We start from the raw sequence: 21,293 nt of genomic DNA, 5'->3' as shown, positions 1-21,293 counted from the left end.
CATTATTCTAAATGAAATAAGCCAGTCACAGAAGGAGAAATATTGCATGGCTCCAGTTTTATGAGGGATCTAAAACAGTCAAGCTCATAGAAGCAGACAGTAGAACGGTAGTTGCCAGGAACGGGGGAGACAGGGAAATGGGAGCTGCTGTTCACAGGAGGAGTTTCAGTTATGCGAGATGGTGACGTGCTTACAGTCTAGAGATCTGTTGTACAAAACCGTGCCTGTAGTCAATGATACTATATTGTATACTTTAAAATGTGTTAAGTGGGTGGATCTCAGTTCAGTATTCTTACACAATTAAAACAAGTCAGAACTGCAACAGTTTTATACCACTTTTTGACAAAGTGTTATAAAACAAACTTTAATCCACCCATTCAGAAAATGTATTGTTGAGAATAATATATTTCCTTTTCCCAATCAGATGCACAGGAAAAAGGATATTTAAAAATAACCACAGTTACTCCATACTGAGGGATTATCATGGCAGTCACTGTACCCAGCTCCTTATAGGCAGTGAAACCTCCCAGCAATAGTATGCGATGAATGCTACATAATTATCTCCATTTTATAGATGAAGTAAGGTTTTTATAGATGAAGTAAGATGAGGCTCAGGGAAGGATAATCATTCACTGAAAGGTCTAACATTAATAACTCCTTAAGGAGCTGACTTTCCAACTTTTCTCCTCCCGGTCTCTCTCAAGCTCACGAGAGAGCTTGGGAAAGCCCCCTTCCCCACTTCTAAGTCAGCGCCAGGTTAGCAGGTCTCATCTTACACATACCAGCAGCATCAGTTGTGCAGTTAACCATCTCTTCTTAATGAACTTTCCCCACTTGGTTTTCAGGAGGCCACATTTTCTGGGTTTCCTCCTTCCTTAGTAGACACTGCCTTTAGTCTCCTGAGTTGGTTCCTCCTTACTGTCGGGAGGCCCTTGGGCTCAGTCCTTGGGCCTGCTCCTCTCTTTGCAGCCATGCTCTGGTCATCTCATTCAGTTTCACGGCTGCAAAAGCATCTATAAGCCGATGGCTTATATCTCCAACCCGGGCCTTTCACCGGATCTCTAGACTCCTATATCCAGTTGCATCCTGGACCTCTGCACATGGATGTCTAAAACCCACCTCAAACTTATCAGGTCCCAGATGGAACTTCTGATCTCTCCCCAAACCTGCTCTACCCATGGTTATCCAGTCTCAGGGGGCAATGGGTGGCAAACTCCATCATTTCCCTGTTGCAAAGATGCAAAACTTTGAAGGCAGCCTTGCCTCTTTTCTTTCCCTCACCTCCCACGTGCAATCTGTCAGGAAGTCCTATGTACTGTATTTTCAAAATACATTCAGAATCCGATTTCTCACCACCTCCCCTGCTTCCACCCTGCTCGGAGCCACCGCCATTTCTCACTTAAGCTGTTGCCATTGCCACCTGCTTGGCTTGCCTACTCTCCGTCTTGCCTTCCTGTAGTTTGCTCTCCACAGAGCTGCCGGAATGATTCTGTTAGACTGTAGATCAAATAATGACAGTCGTAGCCTTTAACTCCCCCACTGACTCCCATTTTCATTGAGAGTAGAAGTTGAAATCCTTACAGTAGCTTCTTAGAACTTCTGCCATCTGGCCTCTGTTACCTCGGTCTTGACTTCCTCTTACTCTGAGCCTCACTTGATTCCTTCCTTCCCGCTGGCTTCCCTGATAGTCTTTGAGCAGCCCCAGCATGCTTCAGCCTGAACGCCTTCACACTACTAAATATTCCCTCTGCCTGGAAAGTTCTTCCCCCTTCAAAGCCGCTCTGTCTGCTGCGTGAGGGCTCTTTGACTACCCTATTTAACATGGACTCTGCTCTCCTCACTCCTGGCCAGTGCTGTTTAGTTTATTGACATAACCTCCTTCTAATGTATGCAATCTACTTATATAAGTTTTTATTAATATTTGTTCCCCCTGCCATCGACAAGACTTTAATCATGAATGGTTTCAAATGCAACTCTGTGGCCAGAATAGATAACACACACCCAATAAATATCTGTTGAATGAATTAAGTGTGTGCTAAGTTGCTTCAGTTACGTCCAACTCTTCGTGACACTCTCCAGACAAGAAGACTGGAGTGGGTTGCCATGCCCTTCTCCAGGGGATCCTCCTGACCCAGGGATCAAACTGGCATCTCTTGTGACTCCTGCATTGGCAAGCAGGTTCTTTACCAGTAGCGCCACCTCGGAAGCCCTAAATGAATCAAAGTGACAGCATCTCAAATCCTGATTTGTGGATCATGCTGATTCCCTGGGGACTGTATAATGAAACCAACTGTCTCTGGCCAGCCTGGATGGTGACAAAACCATAGGGAAGAAAGTTCTCAAATTAAGTTTCTAAGCATAATAAAACAAGTTTTAAAAGCCAGACTATGTCAGATGAGTGAACTGAGTTGTGAACATGGTGGTGTCTGCTCTGACTTCTACATCTGCTCCCAGGGACACGTTCTTGGGCACAAATAAGTCTGCTCTCTGACACTAGCCCATCCCTGTCTGTGGTGTCTCCGCGTGATTTTGCTCCCTACTTCATGGGATTGTGGAAGTAGTTAATAAATGTGAGTGGTTTGGAACAGTACCTGCATATAGTGAGCTCTTGGTATTTGTTAGCTGCTCTTGTCATTTTTACTGTTTCTATTATTATTTCATAGGGGCTCTCAGAAGATATTACCCTAATTCAAAGAATTTGCACTGATGAAGGAGGTATTTTGGTAGGAACACCCACTTGTCTTTCTAATCATCTAAGCTTAAGGTTTCTGCTTTATGGGTGGGTGGGTGTGTGTGGGAAGGATGTTGATGTCAATCAGATGTCTGTTGAAGACTTTCTATAAAGACAAAAAATACCTTGCTTCAAGGATATGTCTTGGATGACTTTTAATAGTCCAGCTATAGTAGATACCATTCTTCAAATTATTTACTCAAGTATAAGTGTTTTCTGGACTCCGCTACTGCCGCAGTTGCCAGTATGTCTTTATAAATGGCTACCATTTAAGCAGAACTTGCTGAATCCCAAGTAATGTACCTCTACTGACTTCCTACTCTCATCATAGCCTGTGAATTAAGGGTTAACTAATACTCTCATTTCTTTGTTCAGACTCACAGAGAAGTTAGAATGGTTGTCTTATCACATAGCCAGTGATGGAGTTTGGCTTGGAATCTACAGTTTAGCCTTAAAGCTTATGCTCTTCACATTACATTATTTTGTGAAAAAAGCCAAGAAAAGGAACACATTTCTCTTCTAACTAGATTCATAAATGTCAGCAGAATGACACTATGGGAGAATTTAACATATGAGGAAATATAGATTTACTTCTGAATAGTCTGAGTACTAAAGATTTATTTATATACTTTCTGAAATAATAAACACATAGAAATTTATCGAGTTTCAATGAAAATGAATTTTGAACTACAAGAAAATAAATTCTGCTAGAATTAAGATAACTGTTTCTTTCAAAGTGAATTATAACGGACAATTTTTTAAAGAGATTTTACCCATGTAAATAAAGTAAAATCTAAGTACTCAGAAATCTGGCATGAACAATATTTCTTTAAAACTTAAAAGTACTATTCAGTTTTAATTGTTAACCAATTATCAATGATTTCTAATAAATACCTAGAAGGAAGATGCTTATAAAACATTATTTCTGGGTAAAAGATCTGTAAAGATCCCTAGAAATTTACTGATGAATTTGATGGGGTTTTAAATAGGAAGATGGTTTCTTTCTCCTTTCCTGATTGCAAACTAACAAAGCATCGGGTTATATAAGAAGCCCAAACCAAAGGAGTTAGAGTCTCTACAGAAGGCTGTAAGAAGAGATCGGAAGGTGTAAGGTACCACTTGGCAGTCTGAGGACTGAGAGGCCGCAGCAACTGCAGGTCTTTGTCTCTCTGGCTGAAGAGGTATCTTTGCAGTCTCTGGAGAAAGCTCAGGTGGCTGTTTGTGGCTTTCAGGATTGTGTCCCGAAAGGGGTGCTATCTGGATGGAAAGAGATGCTGTGTGTTTCTCAGGCACTGGGTTAGCGGGTGGTGAGCAAGGCCTTTTGAGCAAGGATGGTACTTCAACAGATTTGGGAAACTGCGGAGGACTAAAGGTGATGCTGCTCCCTGGATCCTGGTTATGGATTAGTTTCAATGTGGAAATTCTCCGAGTTTGAGAATCTTGGGTGTAGTCCTCTTGGAGAAATGGGGTACTCATATCAGCTTTTGGTGGGGGACCTGTGCTGGAAGGTGGTGGTAGTGGATTAGTGATTTTTTGTGTATATGACACGGTTGTGTTAGATTCTTCAGAATATACAATTGTCTGGCTAGAATCATCATTAGAATACATAGTTCCCTGGAGAGGTGTTTTGTTAGTAAAGAACTCTGTACGAGATGGAATTTGTGTGTTAGTTACTGATTGGTCTAAAATGTCACCCTTTGTATGATTGGTTATCAAGGAGCTACAAAAGCTCTCTTTTCTGGGTGGTGGAAGGGGTGCCTGGGTTACCAAAAGCATCCAGAGAAAGAAATAATGTTGAAGGAAAAACAGAGAGAAAGTCAAAGTTAATCATTAAAGAAACCAGTGTTAACTCTACCCTTAAAGAAAGTAAAGCAATGTCACACCTTCTTATTATGCTATACGTTTTGTTGGCCAGGTTGAATGATCATGTTTATTTCATTTAGAATGCATTTTAATTTATTGTCAATAGTTGCCTTCTGGGGGAAAATAGTTTTATGGAGAATATATTATCAAGTTTGTCTCTATCTACTTTCTGGGAAATTAGGTTAAAAGTGAAAATATTTTCTCTTGGTATATTTTTAGACCTTGAGATATATATAAGTATTTACTCACATTGTTTTGGTAACACGTTTCATGCCTGTGACAGTTTTACTAATAACTCATACTTATTCAGTAAATATATTGCTGGCCTCATAACTTTGAAATCCAAATCATCAACTAGCTGTTTTTCTAAGAATTAGAAAATATCCTGAAAATTATATGCTATATCAGAAACTGATGTGCTTTTTTCAGCTGAATCAGAAAAAAAGAAAAATCAATAACCTGTTTTGAACTTAAGACTTGTCTTCCATGTTTTAAATACAAGTCAATACAAATATAAAAGCAACATATTAAGAATAAAACATATCAAAATATGCACGTTACTAGAAAAGAGACCCTAGAGCAGTGGTTTAAATTAACACAGTGGACAGCAGCGTGCAGGATTACCTGAGCTGGTGATTTTTTTTCTTGTAGATTTGGTCGAACGCTTCTAAAACCTTTTGCTGCAAGAGAGGAACATGTAGCATCTCCATTCAGTGTCTCTTGATTTCGATCATTGTAACATCTCCAAGCTTTTATTAAGAGAAAACAAATCGGATACAAAAATATCTACATTCACTTTTAACATATTTTTAAAATAAAATTTATTTTCATTTCCAAAATTGAAATTTTCTTTTTAGATGTTAAAGATGCGTAACTGTGTATGCAATTTAAGTTTACTGTAAGAGTAACGATGTGGCTATGAATATTTTTTATTCATAGTTTTTTAAAAAACTCACAACAAATGTAGTAGTCATTCAGAATAGTGTTTTGGTACCTGAGTCTGGTGACTGAGAATCACGCCCTAAAAGAAAAAGAAATGTCAAAATTAGTTCTCTGGTAAAATGAACAATGCAGTATAGATCATTTGGCAAAAAACCACGTACATTTTGGTTTTGGGGCAAACATTATCTCAGTTCTAAAACTCTGGGTATATAAAATATACTAATGGAAATTTGTGTATTTGTTTTTACGTCAATTAGATTAGAATTAATTAAATATGATATATAATTAAAACATATATCAAACACTTATCTTCCCCTCAGTATTACTGCAAGAATTCAGTTTTATCTTATTACTGCTTAAGGTGAATATATGAGTTTTTAAATATCAGTTTGAAGGATCAAAAGTTTGGTAAACAATGAATGGTTCTCCTAACAATGAATCAAACCACCAGATCCTTAGATTTCAATGCCATCAATTTTTTGTAGCTTTAATTCTTCTTTACTTTAAGAAAGTGTAAAATACACAGCCATATTATGTGATATTTTCAAACTACTCTTAGACTTTGAATTTTCTTCTTATTGCCATTTAAGAGTGATTTTATATTCAACAATGAAAAAGCTGTTTCAAGTATTCTACTGTCTTGCAGTAAGCATTTCAGTACTAATAAATTGCTTTTGATAATACAGCTAGAAAGCAGCCTGATGACATATTTACTCTCAGTTTTATTTGGAATTATACTTTCAAGAATCTCCTATAAATTATGCACAATTTTAGGTACTCAGTTGGTATTGCTTGGTTCTATGATACCACGGGGCCAACTTCACCTAGAATCATAAAGCCTTAATTTTGGAAAGGATCTTAGAGATTATTCAGCCTAATCTTCTGTCCAGGTCCTGGACGTTAATGATTCAGATTTCCTTTTAAGTGGGTGGTCCTTTAGGATTCCTTAGGTGTACAAATATTTCAGTTTCTTTAACATAAATCTAATTTTAGATATATAAAATGCCGAGTGCCAATTTGCTACTTTACTAATATTATAGTTCTTCAGAGGAACTGAAAGTCATACAGCATCCCACATGGACACTGTTCACCATAGCTCTGTTTTTATTTCACCCCTGCCAGGAAAGCTTAGGAAAGGGCGGGCAGGTGTGATTTGGAGTGGATAATAAGAAGCATCCTAGACACATGTCAAGTAAAGAGAATAGAGCTTTTTGGTTATTTTTTAAAGAATTGGCCAGGTAAATAACTTGGCAGATGCTTGGAGAAATTTGGTTTTGTCTAATATTTTGAACACTATGACCATTCACTTGTGGAAAAAAAAACCCAGCTAGAATTCTAGGGATCAGAGCCTTTAATTTTTAGTATTCTTTAGTGGGTGGTCATTGCTTCTTTGAAAATTTAAGAATGAGTAAATGGGATGGATTTAATGTTCCCTGGCTGTTCTGTGCGTGAAAATGTCTTTGAGAACCAAGAACTTTAACTGCTCTTCCCTCTTACAACAAGCACGCCCTGTATGCTGCAGAAGGTAGCAAACACGTCAGAGAAGTAGTCAGGGCCTCCCTGGCTTGGTGTCGGGGACTGGACTTCATGTCCTTAAGCGGTCCTTTCCACCCTTATGATTCAAACATTATTATTTTTATGTAGCTGTGTTTGCAGTACCCCCTACCTCATAGTCTCTATTCTTGGGTTTTACTTAAATTTCTTTATGATATGCTATATTAGAAACTTTTCTTTAAAGCTATGTTGATTTTAATTCTTATAGCCCCTTTCTTTAGAGGGTTCAAGTGGCTTGCAAGAATTAAATGTATTAATTACATTCAAGTTAACTTACTGAATGGCTACTGTCTTTGTCAGTACTATGATAAACCTGTCCATTTATTTTCTTCATTTACCCTCATTTACTTCTGACAAATCCTTATGAGTTTGGGAAATGATTGTTTTTCTAACATTTTCTATGCTCACATCCACGTGAACAAACAGGTACAAATTATATATATATATATAAAGATTTTTTTTCAAACCAAAATGAGATCATTACTACATCTGCTGCAATGCAATTTATATTTTTTAATAAAGGTTATGTATTATGGAACCACCTGGCTTTGTATTTAAACTTAGACATTGAAATCTATTTATTGATTGAAGGTGGTAAGCAGGAATAGGATTCTCCACATGGAAGCTTGATTTTTCCTCAACAAAACTGGATAGTTTAGAGTCAAGTGGCTTCAAAGTCAAGGACATTCTGAATAACTGACTAATAAATGCATGTGTATAAAAGACACTAATACGCACAGTGAGAATTAGAATTATTTAAATATCCTTCATCCCTTTCCCACTTCTGTTCCAAAACCCATGAATATTATTTAAAAAACCAAAGGAAACCCCAACTAACCAAGGAAAAATAAAATTGACCAACCAACTAACCAGTTACCTAGTGATATGGGTATATTTCAGGGTCTAGGGAGACTGGGTTGAAGTCATGAGAGATTATTTATTATAAAAAGACGCACTTCAGTGGATGCTGAAATATCACACTCCCAGTTACTTTCTAGAGTATATTTATACTTGCGAGTTCATGTTAATTTTAATTGGACCAAGATGTTTAAAAATATATATTAGAAAGCTCTTTGTTGATTGGATTAAAGGAAGATTTAAAATCTCTTTCAAAGTTAATATTCTCTCATTTTATTTGCAACCTTTGACAGAGAAGCAAATTAATAAAGATTCAATTTCCTGCAAATCCCACTTCTGACACTCTGTGCCTCCACCCTCAACAGTTTTTAGGTAAAAAACAAGAAAAATACCTATGAGTTATCTTAATTAAATATTATGTTACTTTAGTTCATGCAGTACCAAAACTTAGTTGTTAAAACTTGCAGCTACTTAACACATTTTTGGCAAGTGACTTGTTTTTAATTAGGTTTTTAAAATATTTTCTACAAGATATCAGTTCCCTTTGACATTTTTTATTTTTAGAGCAAAACAGTCATAAGGGATAGGAGCTATTCTTGAGACAAGAAAAATAAGAACTTGTGGGGCATTAGAAAGGTATTTACAGCCACTTTCGTCATCCAAACAGGATAATTCTGGAAAGAGAGAAAGGTCAGAGAAAGCCATTCAAATGTGACATTCTGTGAGTTAGTGATATTATACCTGCAGCCAACAGGTTTGGAGAACTCTGAACTCTCTTCACAGATGTTAATGTAACAGACATGGCGGCACGTTTGCGAGCACACCCACCGATATCTGGAAGCAAAAAAATGACATAGCAGAGGCCACAGCAAAGGAGAAAGCACATGCGTATCATGCATCTCAGTGAAATGCGACAGACATCCACGAGAGAGATGAACAGTCAGCGCTGGTAACCATGGAGGACGTCTGCAAACGTTACACCCACCCCAGACTAAACTGAAGCAAGACAGAAGGAACACACCAGGGCTATGTCTTAGAAATAGATGCCAATGCTTTAGAAAAAAAAAAAATCAGATTTTATACTTAATGTTTTATGGTTTTTCTTTGAGGAACACCACATATAGAACTGAACTTTGCGTATACCATTTGAATTCAATGATTAAATTTACAAGCAGTGTAACTAGTTTTTTTAGTTATGAATATCCTGTATTTCAGGATTAAGAGCTATGGTATAACATACTTTCATATCCATCATTTTAGATGTTACTGTATTCGAGCTATTATGATTCCTGAAGGACCTCTTGGAGTAAAAGTTGTTACCTGTTATAGGCAGAATACATTTGATATATAAGAGTCATAAAGAAAAGCATTCTATGTCTTCCCATAGTTATTATTAGTTATGGGAAATTTTGCCTAATTGAGATAAAACAATATTGATATATACAGTACTGAAATGACCATGTTTAAAAAATTAGTTTTTGTACTTTTGAACAAGAAGTATATGATTTATGTATTTACACTTGATGCAAATCACAACATGAAGCAAAAGAAGTGAAAATGCATCAGCTATTTTAATATGATTTGAGAAGCTTAGCATAACAAGACTTCTAAAATTGGAAGGTTAATGTTCTATTTAGGAACAGATTCCAATTCCATTCCCACATTCCTTTGTAGCTGGAATGTGCAATAAATAGTTTTGCTCATTCCCCTGGAACCAAAAGAACTTAAATTTAATTCTTTTTGAAAGCTATAACAAAAAGATAAATTCTATAACCAGCAACATTTTAATTATTATATTTTGCCACATGCTAGTCTTGCATATTACTTTCCTTTATTTCTTAAGGATTGTATCCACTTCATTTATTGGACATGAGGGAATCGAGTGCTAAAAAGTATGATTTGAATTAATTGTTGGTAAAATCACAAGTAGTAAGGTCAACAGACCTTTAAATTGACAGAATGATTCTCATGTCAAAATATGTTTTTAAATATATACTTAAAATAACAATTTTGTAATGCAAATAATAATTAATACAGAGAAATGGGACAACAAAAGAAAGCAAATCAAATAAACCAAATACCAAATATAGAAAGACATAAATGGTAAAAACATACAACCAAATGTATCTTCAGGAGAGGCACCAACAGGATTTTAGCAAACTCTGCAAACTGAAAATAGCCATGGGGGATGAGTGTTTCTGATAAAATAGAGGCAATATTATTGAATATGCAACATACAGCAGCTATCAATGTCTCAAAGGGTTAAGTATTCCAGGGTGTTGACAGTGTGAATGGAAAGCTCTCATTTACTAGAGATTACATTTTCTAGTTCTTTTAGTTCTGAACATCTGAAGAACAAGCAGAGATTCAAAGGGAAAAATTCAGAATGAGGAGACCCAAGGTCACTGGTTAAACCTTTGGTTTCCAGATCTCTGTATTAAGCACCCACCACAGTGGATTCACAAGGGTTTGGGAACATAGTTCACATTTTTTAGGAAAACACAGTGATGTGTATCAGACAGACACTGCATCCACCACTAGCCTGAGGCAGTTCCCAGTTTCAGCATCAGAGATCCTGTTATCTTCCTTTAGGTGGCGTCACATCTTTTGTAAATCTGGGTTTTTCGTGATTGTTATGGTGGAGCGCAAGTGCCCTGTGAAAGTAATCCGGGCCAGTAATTGAGAGAAGTGAAATACAATCTAATTCTGAGTCTGAGAAATTTTATAGCGCCCAGTACACACAGACATCCCAGTGACAAGTGACTGTGATCGTAGGGAATTGGGTAAATGATTATTTTTCAGTTGAAGTATATGAAATGAAGTGAAGTGTTAGTCCCTCAGTTGTGTCCGATGTGCTGTGAGTCCATGGACTGGGGCTCACAAGGCTCTTCTCGCCATGGGATTCTTCAGGCAAGAATACTGGAACGGGTTGCCATTTCCTCCTCCAGGAGATCTTCCCAACCCAGGGATCGAACCTGGGTCTCCTGCATTGCAGGCAGACTCTTTACCATTTGAGCCACCAGGGAAGCTCTAAAATAACCTCGGCTATTTGGAGATGCCGGGGAAGTATATGATTTTGTTCAGTTTGCTTCTGAGTTGATAGAATATGAGCACTTACTAACCTGTCTGCACCTAAGTGCTTACTAAGCACAACTATCAGGTATTTCTTTTGGCCTGAGGGTGTGTGAAAAATTACTGAGCTCTCTTGGCCCCGTCAACCAAGCAAGTGTGGGAACCTCTGGGTTAAATAATTTTTGTATTCCACGTAACTCTAAGAACTCGGTAAAATGACTGGAGAATTTTTCCTTATTAACAGTTTAATAAAGAGCTTAATTTGAAAAGTTGAGGCATTGGTGAAAGTGCTGGAATGAAGAAATCTATGATATCCTGTTTCTTCTTACTTATGTGTTGATACCTCCTGCAATTTCTTGAAGATATTCTTTTAGATCTCAAAATGAGGATGCTATCTTACGTGCTTAGGTTATCCGAAAGAACACTAATGCTGCCCTCGCCTTCACACTCACTCATAACCTGCTCACGCTTCCAGGTAGTGGCAAGACCCTCGGGAGCTGCTTCTACTGCTGGAAAACACTCACAGGAGTAAACCGTATACAATGGAGCATTTGATGTCTTTCTCTCTCTAGTCCCCGGCAAAGATTTTCCTTTGAAAATAGTGGACCAAAAATTCTAAGAGTACAAATACAGCATGTTTTGTATATTTTATACATTATTTAGATACTTTAGTATGAGAAATGTGTCACAGTTCCCTGGGCAGGTTTATTATGTATTGGGCTAAAAACAAAGAGCTGCTTTGAAAGAATCTTTTTTTTTTTTTTTATAAAAACTTTAGTGACTGACAAATGAACCTTGAAATAGTAATATCTGTCTTTAGTGATTGATAGGTAGATAATGGAGACCTGTTTTATTTATTGGATATTTGGGAACTAATTTCTACTTTGTTTTGAGATACAGTGACAACACTTTCTTCAGCTTCCTACAGTGTTGAAAAACTATGTGTGTGTGTGTGTGTCTATGTGTGTGCATGTAGTTCTCTGTGTCCATGTGCTCAATCACTTCAGTCGTATCCAGCTCTTTGTGACTCTATGGACTGTAGCCTTTCAGGCTCCTCTGACGAGCTCAGTGATGGGCTCTCTGTTCTATTTGCTTTCTTCAGTTTCCTTTGCCTAATAAGATTTATCCTTTCATTTCCCATGTATAATTCTCACCTCTCCAATTGTCCAAATGACTTTACTTGGTTCATTTCCAGGATTACAATTTCTGTTGATTTCTAACCCTTCCCTGTACTTGTTGACTATCTCCAACATCCTCATCTTGCCTGCACACCTGTGAGCTGACTGCATCGCCAAGGGGCCAGCTGACTTCAAACTCTCAGAGGTTGGTTGCAGCCAGTTTCTGCTAAGGGGCAGCTGCAGAATCACGTTCAGAGCGCATGTCTCTACACTTGATCTAGGGATTAGATATTGGTTCTCACCAGTGGTTGTTAATCCTCCCTCGAGGCATTTTGATAACAAGAGACAGCAAACGAGCAACTGGCTTAATGTGAGCAAAATATCTTCCACTATGCTTTCTCCTCTGCTCTGGAGTGATCACTTATGGGTAGGAAGTGGTATTTTCGAAATAAGTTGAAAATTACATAATTTCAACTTGCTTTCCAGAATTATTCAATACTGAATATAAGAATTTCAGAAGGAGAAGGTGAAAATGTAAGCTAAAATAATTATGGGGAAAAATCATATGTATCTAGCAAGTATTACAAAATTTTTTTACAATTAATCTGTATACAGTCTGGGGTTCTGAGCACCAATGTTAAGCTATTTGGAGATACTGTTCTCACATCTAAAAATATAATACTTAGGACTCTAAGTGTATTGTTTCTGTGGATTAATTAAGCTGATTTCCTGTGAAGTTTTGGCACTCTATCTACTCTCGATGTCAATGTAAAATGTTTATAGAATGGAGAACTTTAAATGTTCTCTCACTAGAGCAACCTGCCTATGAATTTAGCCTATTTTAAGTGAGAGTTTTCAAATGTATGCATCGAATGATATACTACCTTTTCTTAGGGTTTATAGGAGTTAATTTCATGATACAATTACAGAAAAACAGGAGTAAAAGACAGCAAAACAGAAAATTCTACTTTTGATGGCTGTAAGATTGAAGTATAAAAACAAAGAAATCAAATAATGAATTTGACTATCTCAGAAACTCAGTATCACATTTAGGATCAGCCAAGTGCTAAACTAATGATTTAGGGCCAAGATGATTTTTAAAGAGTGAGGCTGAAGAGTTTAAAACTAACAGAGACAGCATACCTGTGTTCATTTTGACCTTGGAGGGTTTGTTATTTAAGTCTTCAGTTTTCCTGTAGAAAGAAAATGATGTATTAATTTGTTCACTAGCGTGGGGAGCAAAATATTAAGAAAGTGTTTTTCTTTGGTTTTGGTGTACCTGTGAGCTAATATCACATTATCATTAGTCTTATTTAAATGAGAGTTTAATAAAGTGGGCAGAATTTATAATTCTATTCAAGTTAAACTTCAATTATTATTGGCCTTATTATCATAAACATAAACTCATGTTTTTGTTTAATGGTGATCATTAATGGATGAAAATGGAGTAGGGTTTCCATGGTTAAAAATTAAATTGCTCTCTCAAACATTTATAGTAACAGTGTTGTTCTCTAAGCCAGAAAGGATCATTGATGGTTAAGTGCCTTCTACCAGAATTTTAAAAAACACTCTGATATTTTGAAATCATTAACTTTACATTATTCAGTTTATTGCATTATTTAATTTATTTGAGATTATTACTTTACATTATTTAATTTATTATATTCAATTTATTATTGAGTTAATTTATTGCCAGGAAATATTTAATGTATTTAAGCAATGTACTTGTATTTTGAGCAAGTATTCAAAGGTAAGATTCATCTATTTTTACTAAAGTGCAAGAAATGAATGATGACTACTAAACCCAGTTCTGTTTCAGTATCAGATGTGGTGGTTTTCCCCATTGGAGTGCTTGCTGTATGACAGTTGAGATTAATTTATTGGAAATGGGTTGGAAAAATGGTACTTGTTGTAGAAAACAAGTTTCAAAATATTTATAGTATTTCTTGATGTGTAACATGACTTAGTTCTTTTCCTGGCATATTCTCTGTGCTCATTTTTAGAGTTTCTTACTTCTCTATACCCTGTAACCAAAGTGAAAGGATAGGCTCTTCAGGAAGCAATGCTTCTAAGAGGAAGAGCTCTCTGATAGTTGTTTAACCCTGGTCGCTTTGCCTTAGCTCCTGAGTAGGGCCTATTGTCAATGAACATGAACTTCCCCTATACCACACATTCAGTTTCCATGTGCATTAGCACTCTAATATCTGATAGGTTAAAAAAATTATCTATACCTCATGGTCAGTAAATAATAATAAATTAAAATGTCCAATTGGAAAGACTGGACAGCTACATTAAAAGAATCAGACTGGACTACTTTCTCACATCATGCGTAACAATAGATTCAAAATGGATTAAAGACTTAAATATACAACTTGAAACCATAAAACTTCTATAAGAAAATAGAGGCAATACTCTCTTTGACATTGGCCTTAGTAATGTTATTTTTGGATATGTCTCCTTAGGCGAGGGAAACAAAAGCAAAAATAAACAAGCAGGACTACATCAAACTAAAAAGCTTTTGCACAGCAAAAGAAACTGTCGACAAAACAAAAAGACCACCTACTAAATGGAAAAAGATATTTGCAAATAATTTATCGGATAAAGGGTTAATATCCAAAATATATGAAGAACTCATACAACTCAGCATCAAAAAGTCAAACAACCCATGTAAGAATGGGCAGAGGATTTGAAAAGCCTTTTCCCCCTATAAGACATACAGATGGCCGACAGGCACGTGAAAAGACACACACCATCACTAATCCTCAAGAAAATGCAATATGGGGTGGGAGGTGGGAGCAGGGTTCAGGATGGGGAACTCATGTACACCCGTGGCGGATTCATGTCAATGTATGGCAAAACCAATACAGTATTGTAAAATAAAGTAAAAAAAAAAAAGAAAATGCAAATCAAAACCACAATGAGATATCACCTCACACCCATCAGAATAGCTGTTATCAAAAAGACAACAAGTGCTGGCAAGGATATCGAGGAAAGGGTACCTTGTGCACTACTGGTGAGAATATAAATTGTTGTAGCCACTATGGAAAAGACTATGGAGATTCCTCAGAAAATTAAAAATAGAACTACCATAAGTTCCAGCAATTTCACTCCTGGGTATTTATCCAAAGAAAACAAAAATACTAATTAGTAAAGACATATGCACCCCTATGTTTGTTGCAGTGTTATTTACAACAGCCAAGATATGGAAGCCACCCAAGCATCCATCCATAGATTAATAAAGAAGATGTGGCTTATATGTGCAATGGAATATCACTCAGCCGTAAAAAGAATGAAGTCTTGCCATTTGTGACAATGTGGGTGGACCTAGAGGATATAAGTGAATAAGTCAGGCAGAGAAAGACAAATAGTGTATGATTTCACTTATATGTGAAATCGAAAAAACAAGATAGGGAATTCTCTGGTGGTCCAGCGGTCCACATTTTCACTGCTGAGGGCATAGGGCTAATCCCTGGTCAGGGAACTAAGATCCCACAAATTCACATGGCAAAGCAAAAAAAAATTTTTTTAATAAAAAAGCAAAGCAAATGAACAAAGATAACAAAACAGAAACAGAGTCACAGATAGAGAGAACAAACTGGTGGTTGCCAAAGGGGAGAGGGTGGGTGGAACAGAGAAATAGGTGAGGGCCACGAAGAGGCACAGACTTCCAAGCAGCAAAATCAGGCTGTCAGGGTATGAAACGCGCAGTGTGCAGGATGTAGTCAATAATTATGTAATATCTTTGTATGGGGATAGATTCATAACTAGACTTAATGTAGTGATTATTTTGAATTGTATAGAAATACCGAATCACTATGTGGTGTAACAGAAGCTAGCATACTATATTGTAAGTCAGTTGTACCTCAACAAATAAACTAACAAACAAACTCATAGGAAAAGAGATCAGATTTGAGATTGCCACTGGTAGGAGTAGGAGGAATTGGATGAAGGCTGCTAGAAAGTATAAACTTCCACTTATACGAGAAGTAAGTACCAGGTATGTAATGTACATGATAAATATAATTAACACTACTGTAGTTATCTATGAAAGTTGTTGAGAGAAAGTCCGAAGAGTTCTCAGCACATTGAGAAATATATATTTTTTCTATTTCTTTAATTTTGTATCTATATGAGATGATGGATGTTCACTAAACTTACTGTGGTCATCATTTCATGATGTATGTAAGTCAAATCATTTTGTTGTTTACCTTAAGCTTATACAGTACTGTATGTCAGTTATATCTCAATAAACTGGATTATTTAAACCTGCAAAAAAATTTTAAAATGTGGATACTGACTAAATAAAATGATACCTTCTCCCCCAGGGTAGAGGGAGAATTTGAGACATAAACCGGCATGAAATCAATACACTCAAATGATATGAGATGTACGTATGAAGCAAGAAGAGAAGGACTTTATCTTTTTATGCCTACACTTGAATTACTAATATCCTGGTACTTGTACTAAGTCGCTTCAGTTGTGTCCGAATTGTTGCGACTCATGGACTATAGCCCATCAGGCTCCTCTGTCCATGGGATTCTCCTGGCAAGAATACGGGAGTGGGTTGCCATTTCCTTCTCCAAGGTCCTGGTACTCAATGAATACTACAGCAGTGAATATATAGAATAGAGAAAATGATAGTACTGATGTTCACCCCAATTTATTTTTTAGAGCTATACACTGAAAACAACACAGATGACATCCTCATTACATAGTGTTTAGTGTTACATTCTTGCCCATCCACCCTGAAGAACGCTGCAGCTGCCACAGCCAGGACCGAGAGAGTCACAACATTACACTGAATTTCACCGTAAAATTTCATGCCAATCGACTTTAAATAGTGATTGCAGGACACTTTATTATGATGAGTTGTAACTCTTTTTTTTCAGCTAGTATAAATAAAGAGGCAAGGTTCTATTTTCTTTTTCCGAATACAAAAATAAACGTGGTACATAGCTAAGGAGCTCTACTCTGTAGCCTTAATACCGCCTGGATTGAGGGGATGCCAGTGAAGTCAGGGAAGAAGGCAGTGGTCAGTGCAGGAGCCTTGAGAAAGCCCCAGATGTATTTATTTTAATGTCTCAGTAGCAAAACTCCTAATATGTTAACCTTAAATGGGCAAAATAAATAGAAAAGAGAAGCCTCAGGGGATGTCTGTGACCAAGGCTGAAGCAACTGCTAAAACAAGAAGGAATAAACAAGCCTCCAGAAAAATGAGGACTGGAAAGACATTTCCCCAGTTCTATTTATCACTCCTTTTCAAAACACTTGATGTTTAAAACTGTTTGAAGTTTTTCAAGTGGGAGGGGGCATAGGTAAACCTGTGGCTGGTTAATGTTGATGTTTGGTGGGAACCAACACAATACTGCAAAGTGGTTACCCTTCAAATAAATAAATTAAAAAAAAATGTTTTAAGTTTTAAAACTGAATAGCAAAGACAGTGTTTGACCTGGGATAGTAATAATTGCTACAGAAAACATGAAACTGAAGGAAGGTTAGTTCTCAAAACATGAAACCTGCTACTATAATAATGTTTTGATACCAAGTTTGAGGAACTAATTATCAGCATTTATTGTCTGAATTCAAATGCCGATATTTACAAAGTATCTGACACTCAAAAAAGTAGAATAGGATTATTAGGAACAAAGAAAGGCATCACAAATCCTTGAACTTTTCATCTTTAAAGTGATATATCTTGTTACTTATAAATGTAATTTGTGAAGTTTTTTTTTTTTTTAACTTTGCGTTGTTTTAGATGTCGAAACGTGAAATGACTAACTTCTTAATCAGGAAAGACATTTTCCAAGTTGTTAAAAGAAGTGTCACAGTGATTGAGCTCTGCAGAAGAACCGGAAACCCAAGGCTTCTTTGGTGACTAATAAAAATGCGTGATTTGATTTCCATTATTTGTGCTAAAGCCATTAACAAGTCTACAGCTGAGAAGTCTCTTTGGACAGTTAGAACTAAGGCGAATCTAATCTCTTTTGTTCTGTTTTGAAAAAGTGCCTTTGATGGTACTTACATAACAAGCACAGATTATTCTGGAAAGCATCGAATTCCTGGAGTGTTTACTTGCTACTAGGAGAGACAGTATTTCAAGTATTCTCTTGAACTGGAATTATACTAGGGCCGAGACTATGAAAACTGACCATAAAATGCAGGCTACCTTGAACCTCAGCAGATAATCCACAGGGCAAAGAACTATCTGTGCATTCAAGTGTCAGAAGGATATTCAACAGGTGGTGTGGAGCTATATTTCCTTAAGGTCAGTTCTTGCTGAAGTTTTTATATAAAAGGCAACATAAAGGCTTCCTTGGTGGCTCAGATGATAAAGAATCTGCCTGCAAATGTGGGAGACCTGACTTCAGTCCCTGGATTGGGAAGATCCACTGGAAAAGGAACCCACTCCAGTATTCTTGCCTGGGAAATCCCCTGGACAGAGGAGCCTGGCAGGCTACAGTCCATGGGGTCACAAAAGAGTCCAACATGACTTAGCACTAAACAACAGCAACAATTTTTATATAGCAGTGGGTTTGTTTTTCTCATAGGTCAGAGGGCAATGACATGATTTTGTGGCTATGGTCTCTTAATTTCCCTTGAGTTACTTTCAATGATCAGATCTCTCTTTTTTAATGGATCAGAGTAGTCTTTATTTCCAACATGACAGCAGATTGGGTCATTTAAGTTTTGAATGAGGATCTTAAGATGTTTGATTGCTCATTCATGGACACCAACATAACTTTGTGCCCATAATCTTATAGTTCTGCTTTAATTCTTTTGATTATCGGGCATTCCATTCTGAAGAGGAGCAGGGTCAATGCCTCTCCTCAATTTTGTCCAAGAATTCTGTGTTAGTTATGTTATTTTTGTAGACTTGAATTTAAGCACCAAGGCCAGCTGTACAACTATAGGACTACATTTTAGCTCAGTTAATATGAGGATTTTAAGACTGGAGCCTGAAAGATTTTCCATGGAATAATTTTAATCCAGTAAATTGCTAGGTCATTTTAAAATTATTCTATTCAGAGTTCATATATAATTCAGAAGATAGGACACACAGAGTGGTGGGAAAACATTGAGGAATGTTAGATTTTTTTAAAGAGATATATTCTAAACACAAGAATAAAAAATGGTGCATATTAATTTTATGCACCAGAGTTTAGCCTGAATTTACTTTGAAATGGGGTCATATGTACCATTCTTTCTGCATAAACTACCCTGAGTGGTCAATGCATTTCTCTCTCTCTCTGGTAGGATTAGCAGTATTCATAAATGCCAAATGATTTCACTTTTCAATTATAGCCAAATGACATAATTTAAGTTGTTGACATGTATCCTTTCTACTGTGTTAATAGGCTGCTTTGAAATGTTCACAGAAAATACCCCAGGTTGTTTATTATGTTCTTTACAATCCCTGAGCTTAGATAAATGAGAATCCACATCAACCCCTTTTCTGAATGGTTTCTCTGAGCTGACAGCCAGTCTATGATGCCAGCTCGGGGGCTCCTTTGCCTCTGAGTGGGTGGCACAGATCATCTCAGTCAATAATGAGGGCACAGTTGTCCCTGCTCAGCCTCCATAAAAGAACTTAAATCCCTCTGAACATTCCTGAATGAATGCTGCCTAAAGATTGGTCCTTAATATGCAGAAGTCAAATTACCCATAGCATTCACACATGAATGATGGGGTCAGAACACATTTAGCGTCATTTCATAGGAATAAGACAAAATCATTACTGTGAATAGTGATGAACAAAAGGACATGAGGTCATTGACTATTTTCATAAAAGTACAGTGTTCTTTTTCATTATACCAAATATCATTATATCTGGAAAAATTTCCTGAAGACTATAGAAACACATGTTATAGGTGAACTGAATAGTGTTGGTTCAAGAACAGGTCTTAAAGTCAAGTGGACCTGTATTCAAACCCAGTTTTGCCCATATATTTTTCAAGGAAACTAGCAATTTTATTTCTGAGACTTTACAATGCAAGCTAATCCAAATATGTACAGATTTTCCTTACAAAGAATACTAGTCGATCCTGGTAGATAATTTTCTTTCTGATGCTATTCCAAAGTTCCAAAGTCTGTAATTTACTCTCTTATTTAATGATAAAACAATATTGGTTTCTTTTTGCACTAAATGATCAAGTGATTTAATATTGCTCTAGTATCCTACATTCATAATATCTTTTACTTTCATAGTACTTAAGACTGATTATAGAATACATCTAAGTACTTACAAATGCATTTATTTCTAAGTCAAAGCTATTGATCAACTTGATAGTACAGTACTGGGAAATTTCTGTTGGTTTCTATTCTGTAAATCAAAAGCCAAATATATTCCTAATGAAAATAAGCCAGAACTTTAATGTGGACCTGGTAAGTCAGACACATCATCAAAGAGACATGTAAAGAATTAGACTATAGAAACACATGTTACGGGTGAACTGAATAGTGTTGGAACTATAGGTCTTGAGGTCAAGTGGACCTGGACTCAAACACAGTTGTGCCCATTTGCAGCCATCTAAATAATTTATTCACTCAGTGGTGTCCAACTCTTGTGACCCCATGGACTATAGCCCACCAGACTTCTTTGTCCATGGAACTCTCTAGGCAAGAATACTGGTGTGGGTTGTCATTTCCTTCTCCGGGGGATCTTCCCAATTCAGGGATTGAACCTAGGTCAGTCTCTTGGATTTCAGGCAGATTCTTTACTGTCTGAGCCATCAGGGAAGCCCTTAAAAATGATTTATAGCAACATTATTGTCATCTTCAGCAGCAGCAGCAAGAGCAGGATGAAACACCCTCCCCAACTGTTGTGAACCATCCCCAGATTGGCTAACTGGCATCATTCCCATTAACCAACATTTTGAATATTTTGAGACAGACCTTTACCTTTGATTGAGTCATTTGAATGTAATCAACACTTTCCTGAAAATACACAGACTTTATTTTATTGCTTTAGATTGAACTAAGCCACCACAGTCTATAAAGTTAATTTGTGTGTATTTTCCCATTACTCAATTATTCCATGCTCAACTTAGTGACATATTGGAATTGAAAAGGAATTCTGCTTTCCAGGCAGCTTTTCTTTCTTCCTTAAACAGAGCCTTCTTTTAGCTGAGATTCTCCCCATGCCCTCTGCCCACTGC

At 36.8% G+C, this 21,293-nt stretch overlaps 1 protein-coding gene across 6 annotated transcripts in view; it reads right to left on the bottom strand.

Moving 5' to 3' along the window:
* SORBS2 (sorbin and SH3 domain containing 2) overlaps positions 1-21,293 on the bottom strand; it is a 204,350-nt gene that overhangs the window by 86,809 nt on the left and 96,248 nt on the right. For 3 of the 6 annotated variants that reach the window (XM_018041889.1, XM_018041890.1, XM_018041891.1), the window contains exons 3-7: positions 13,282-13,331; positions 8,690-8,782; positions 5,589-5,615; positions 5,219-5,343; positions 3,848-4,489 (exon numbers count right to left, since the gene is read on the bottom strand). In XM_018041889.1, the coding sequence (XP_017897378.1) occupies positions 3,848-4,489; positions 5,219-5,343; positions 5,589-5,615; positions 8,690-8,782; positions 13,282-13,291 (897 nt within the window). In that variant the 5' untranslated portion in view covers positions 13,292-13,331. The remainder of the gene's footprint in view (positions 1-3,847; positions 4,490-5,218; positions 5,344-5,588; positions 5,616-8,689; positions 8,783-13,281; positions 13,332-21,293) is intronic. The other 3 variants (XM_018041892.1, XM_018041894.1, XM_018041893.1) reach the window with 2 other exon arrangements.

The sequence above is a fragment of the Capra hircus genome, chromosome 27 (genome assembly GCF_001704415.2).
Source record: "Capra hircus breed San Clemente chromosome 27, ASM170441v1, whole genome shotgun sequence".
In the NCBI taxonomy this organism is placed as follows: domain Eukaryota; kingdom Metazoa; phylum Chordata; class Mammalia; order Artiodactyla; family Bovidae; genus Capra; species Capra hircus.
Note: the sequence above shows the minus strand (reverse complement) of the source record. Positions and strands in the feature narration are given on the sequence as shown.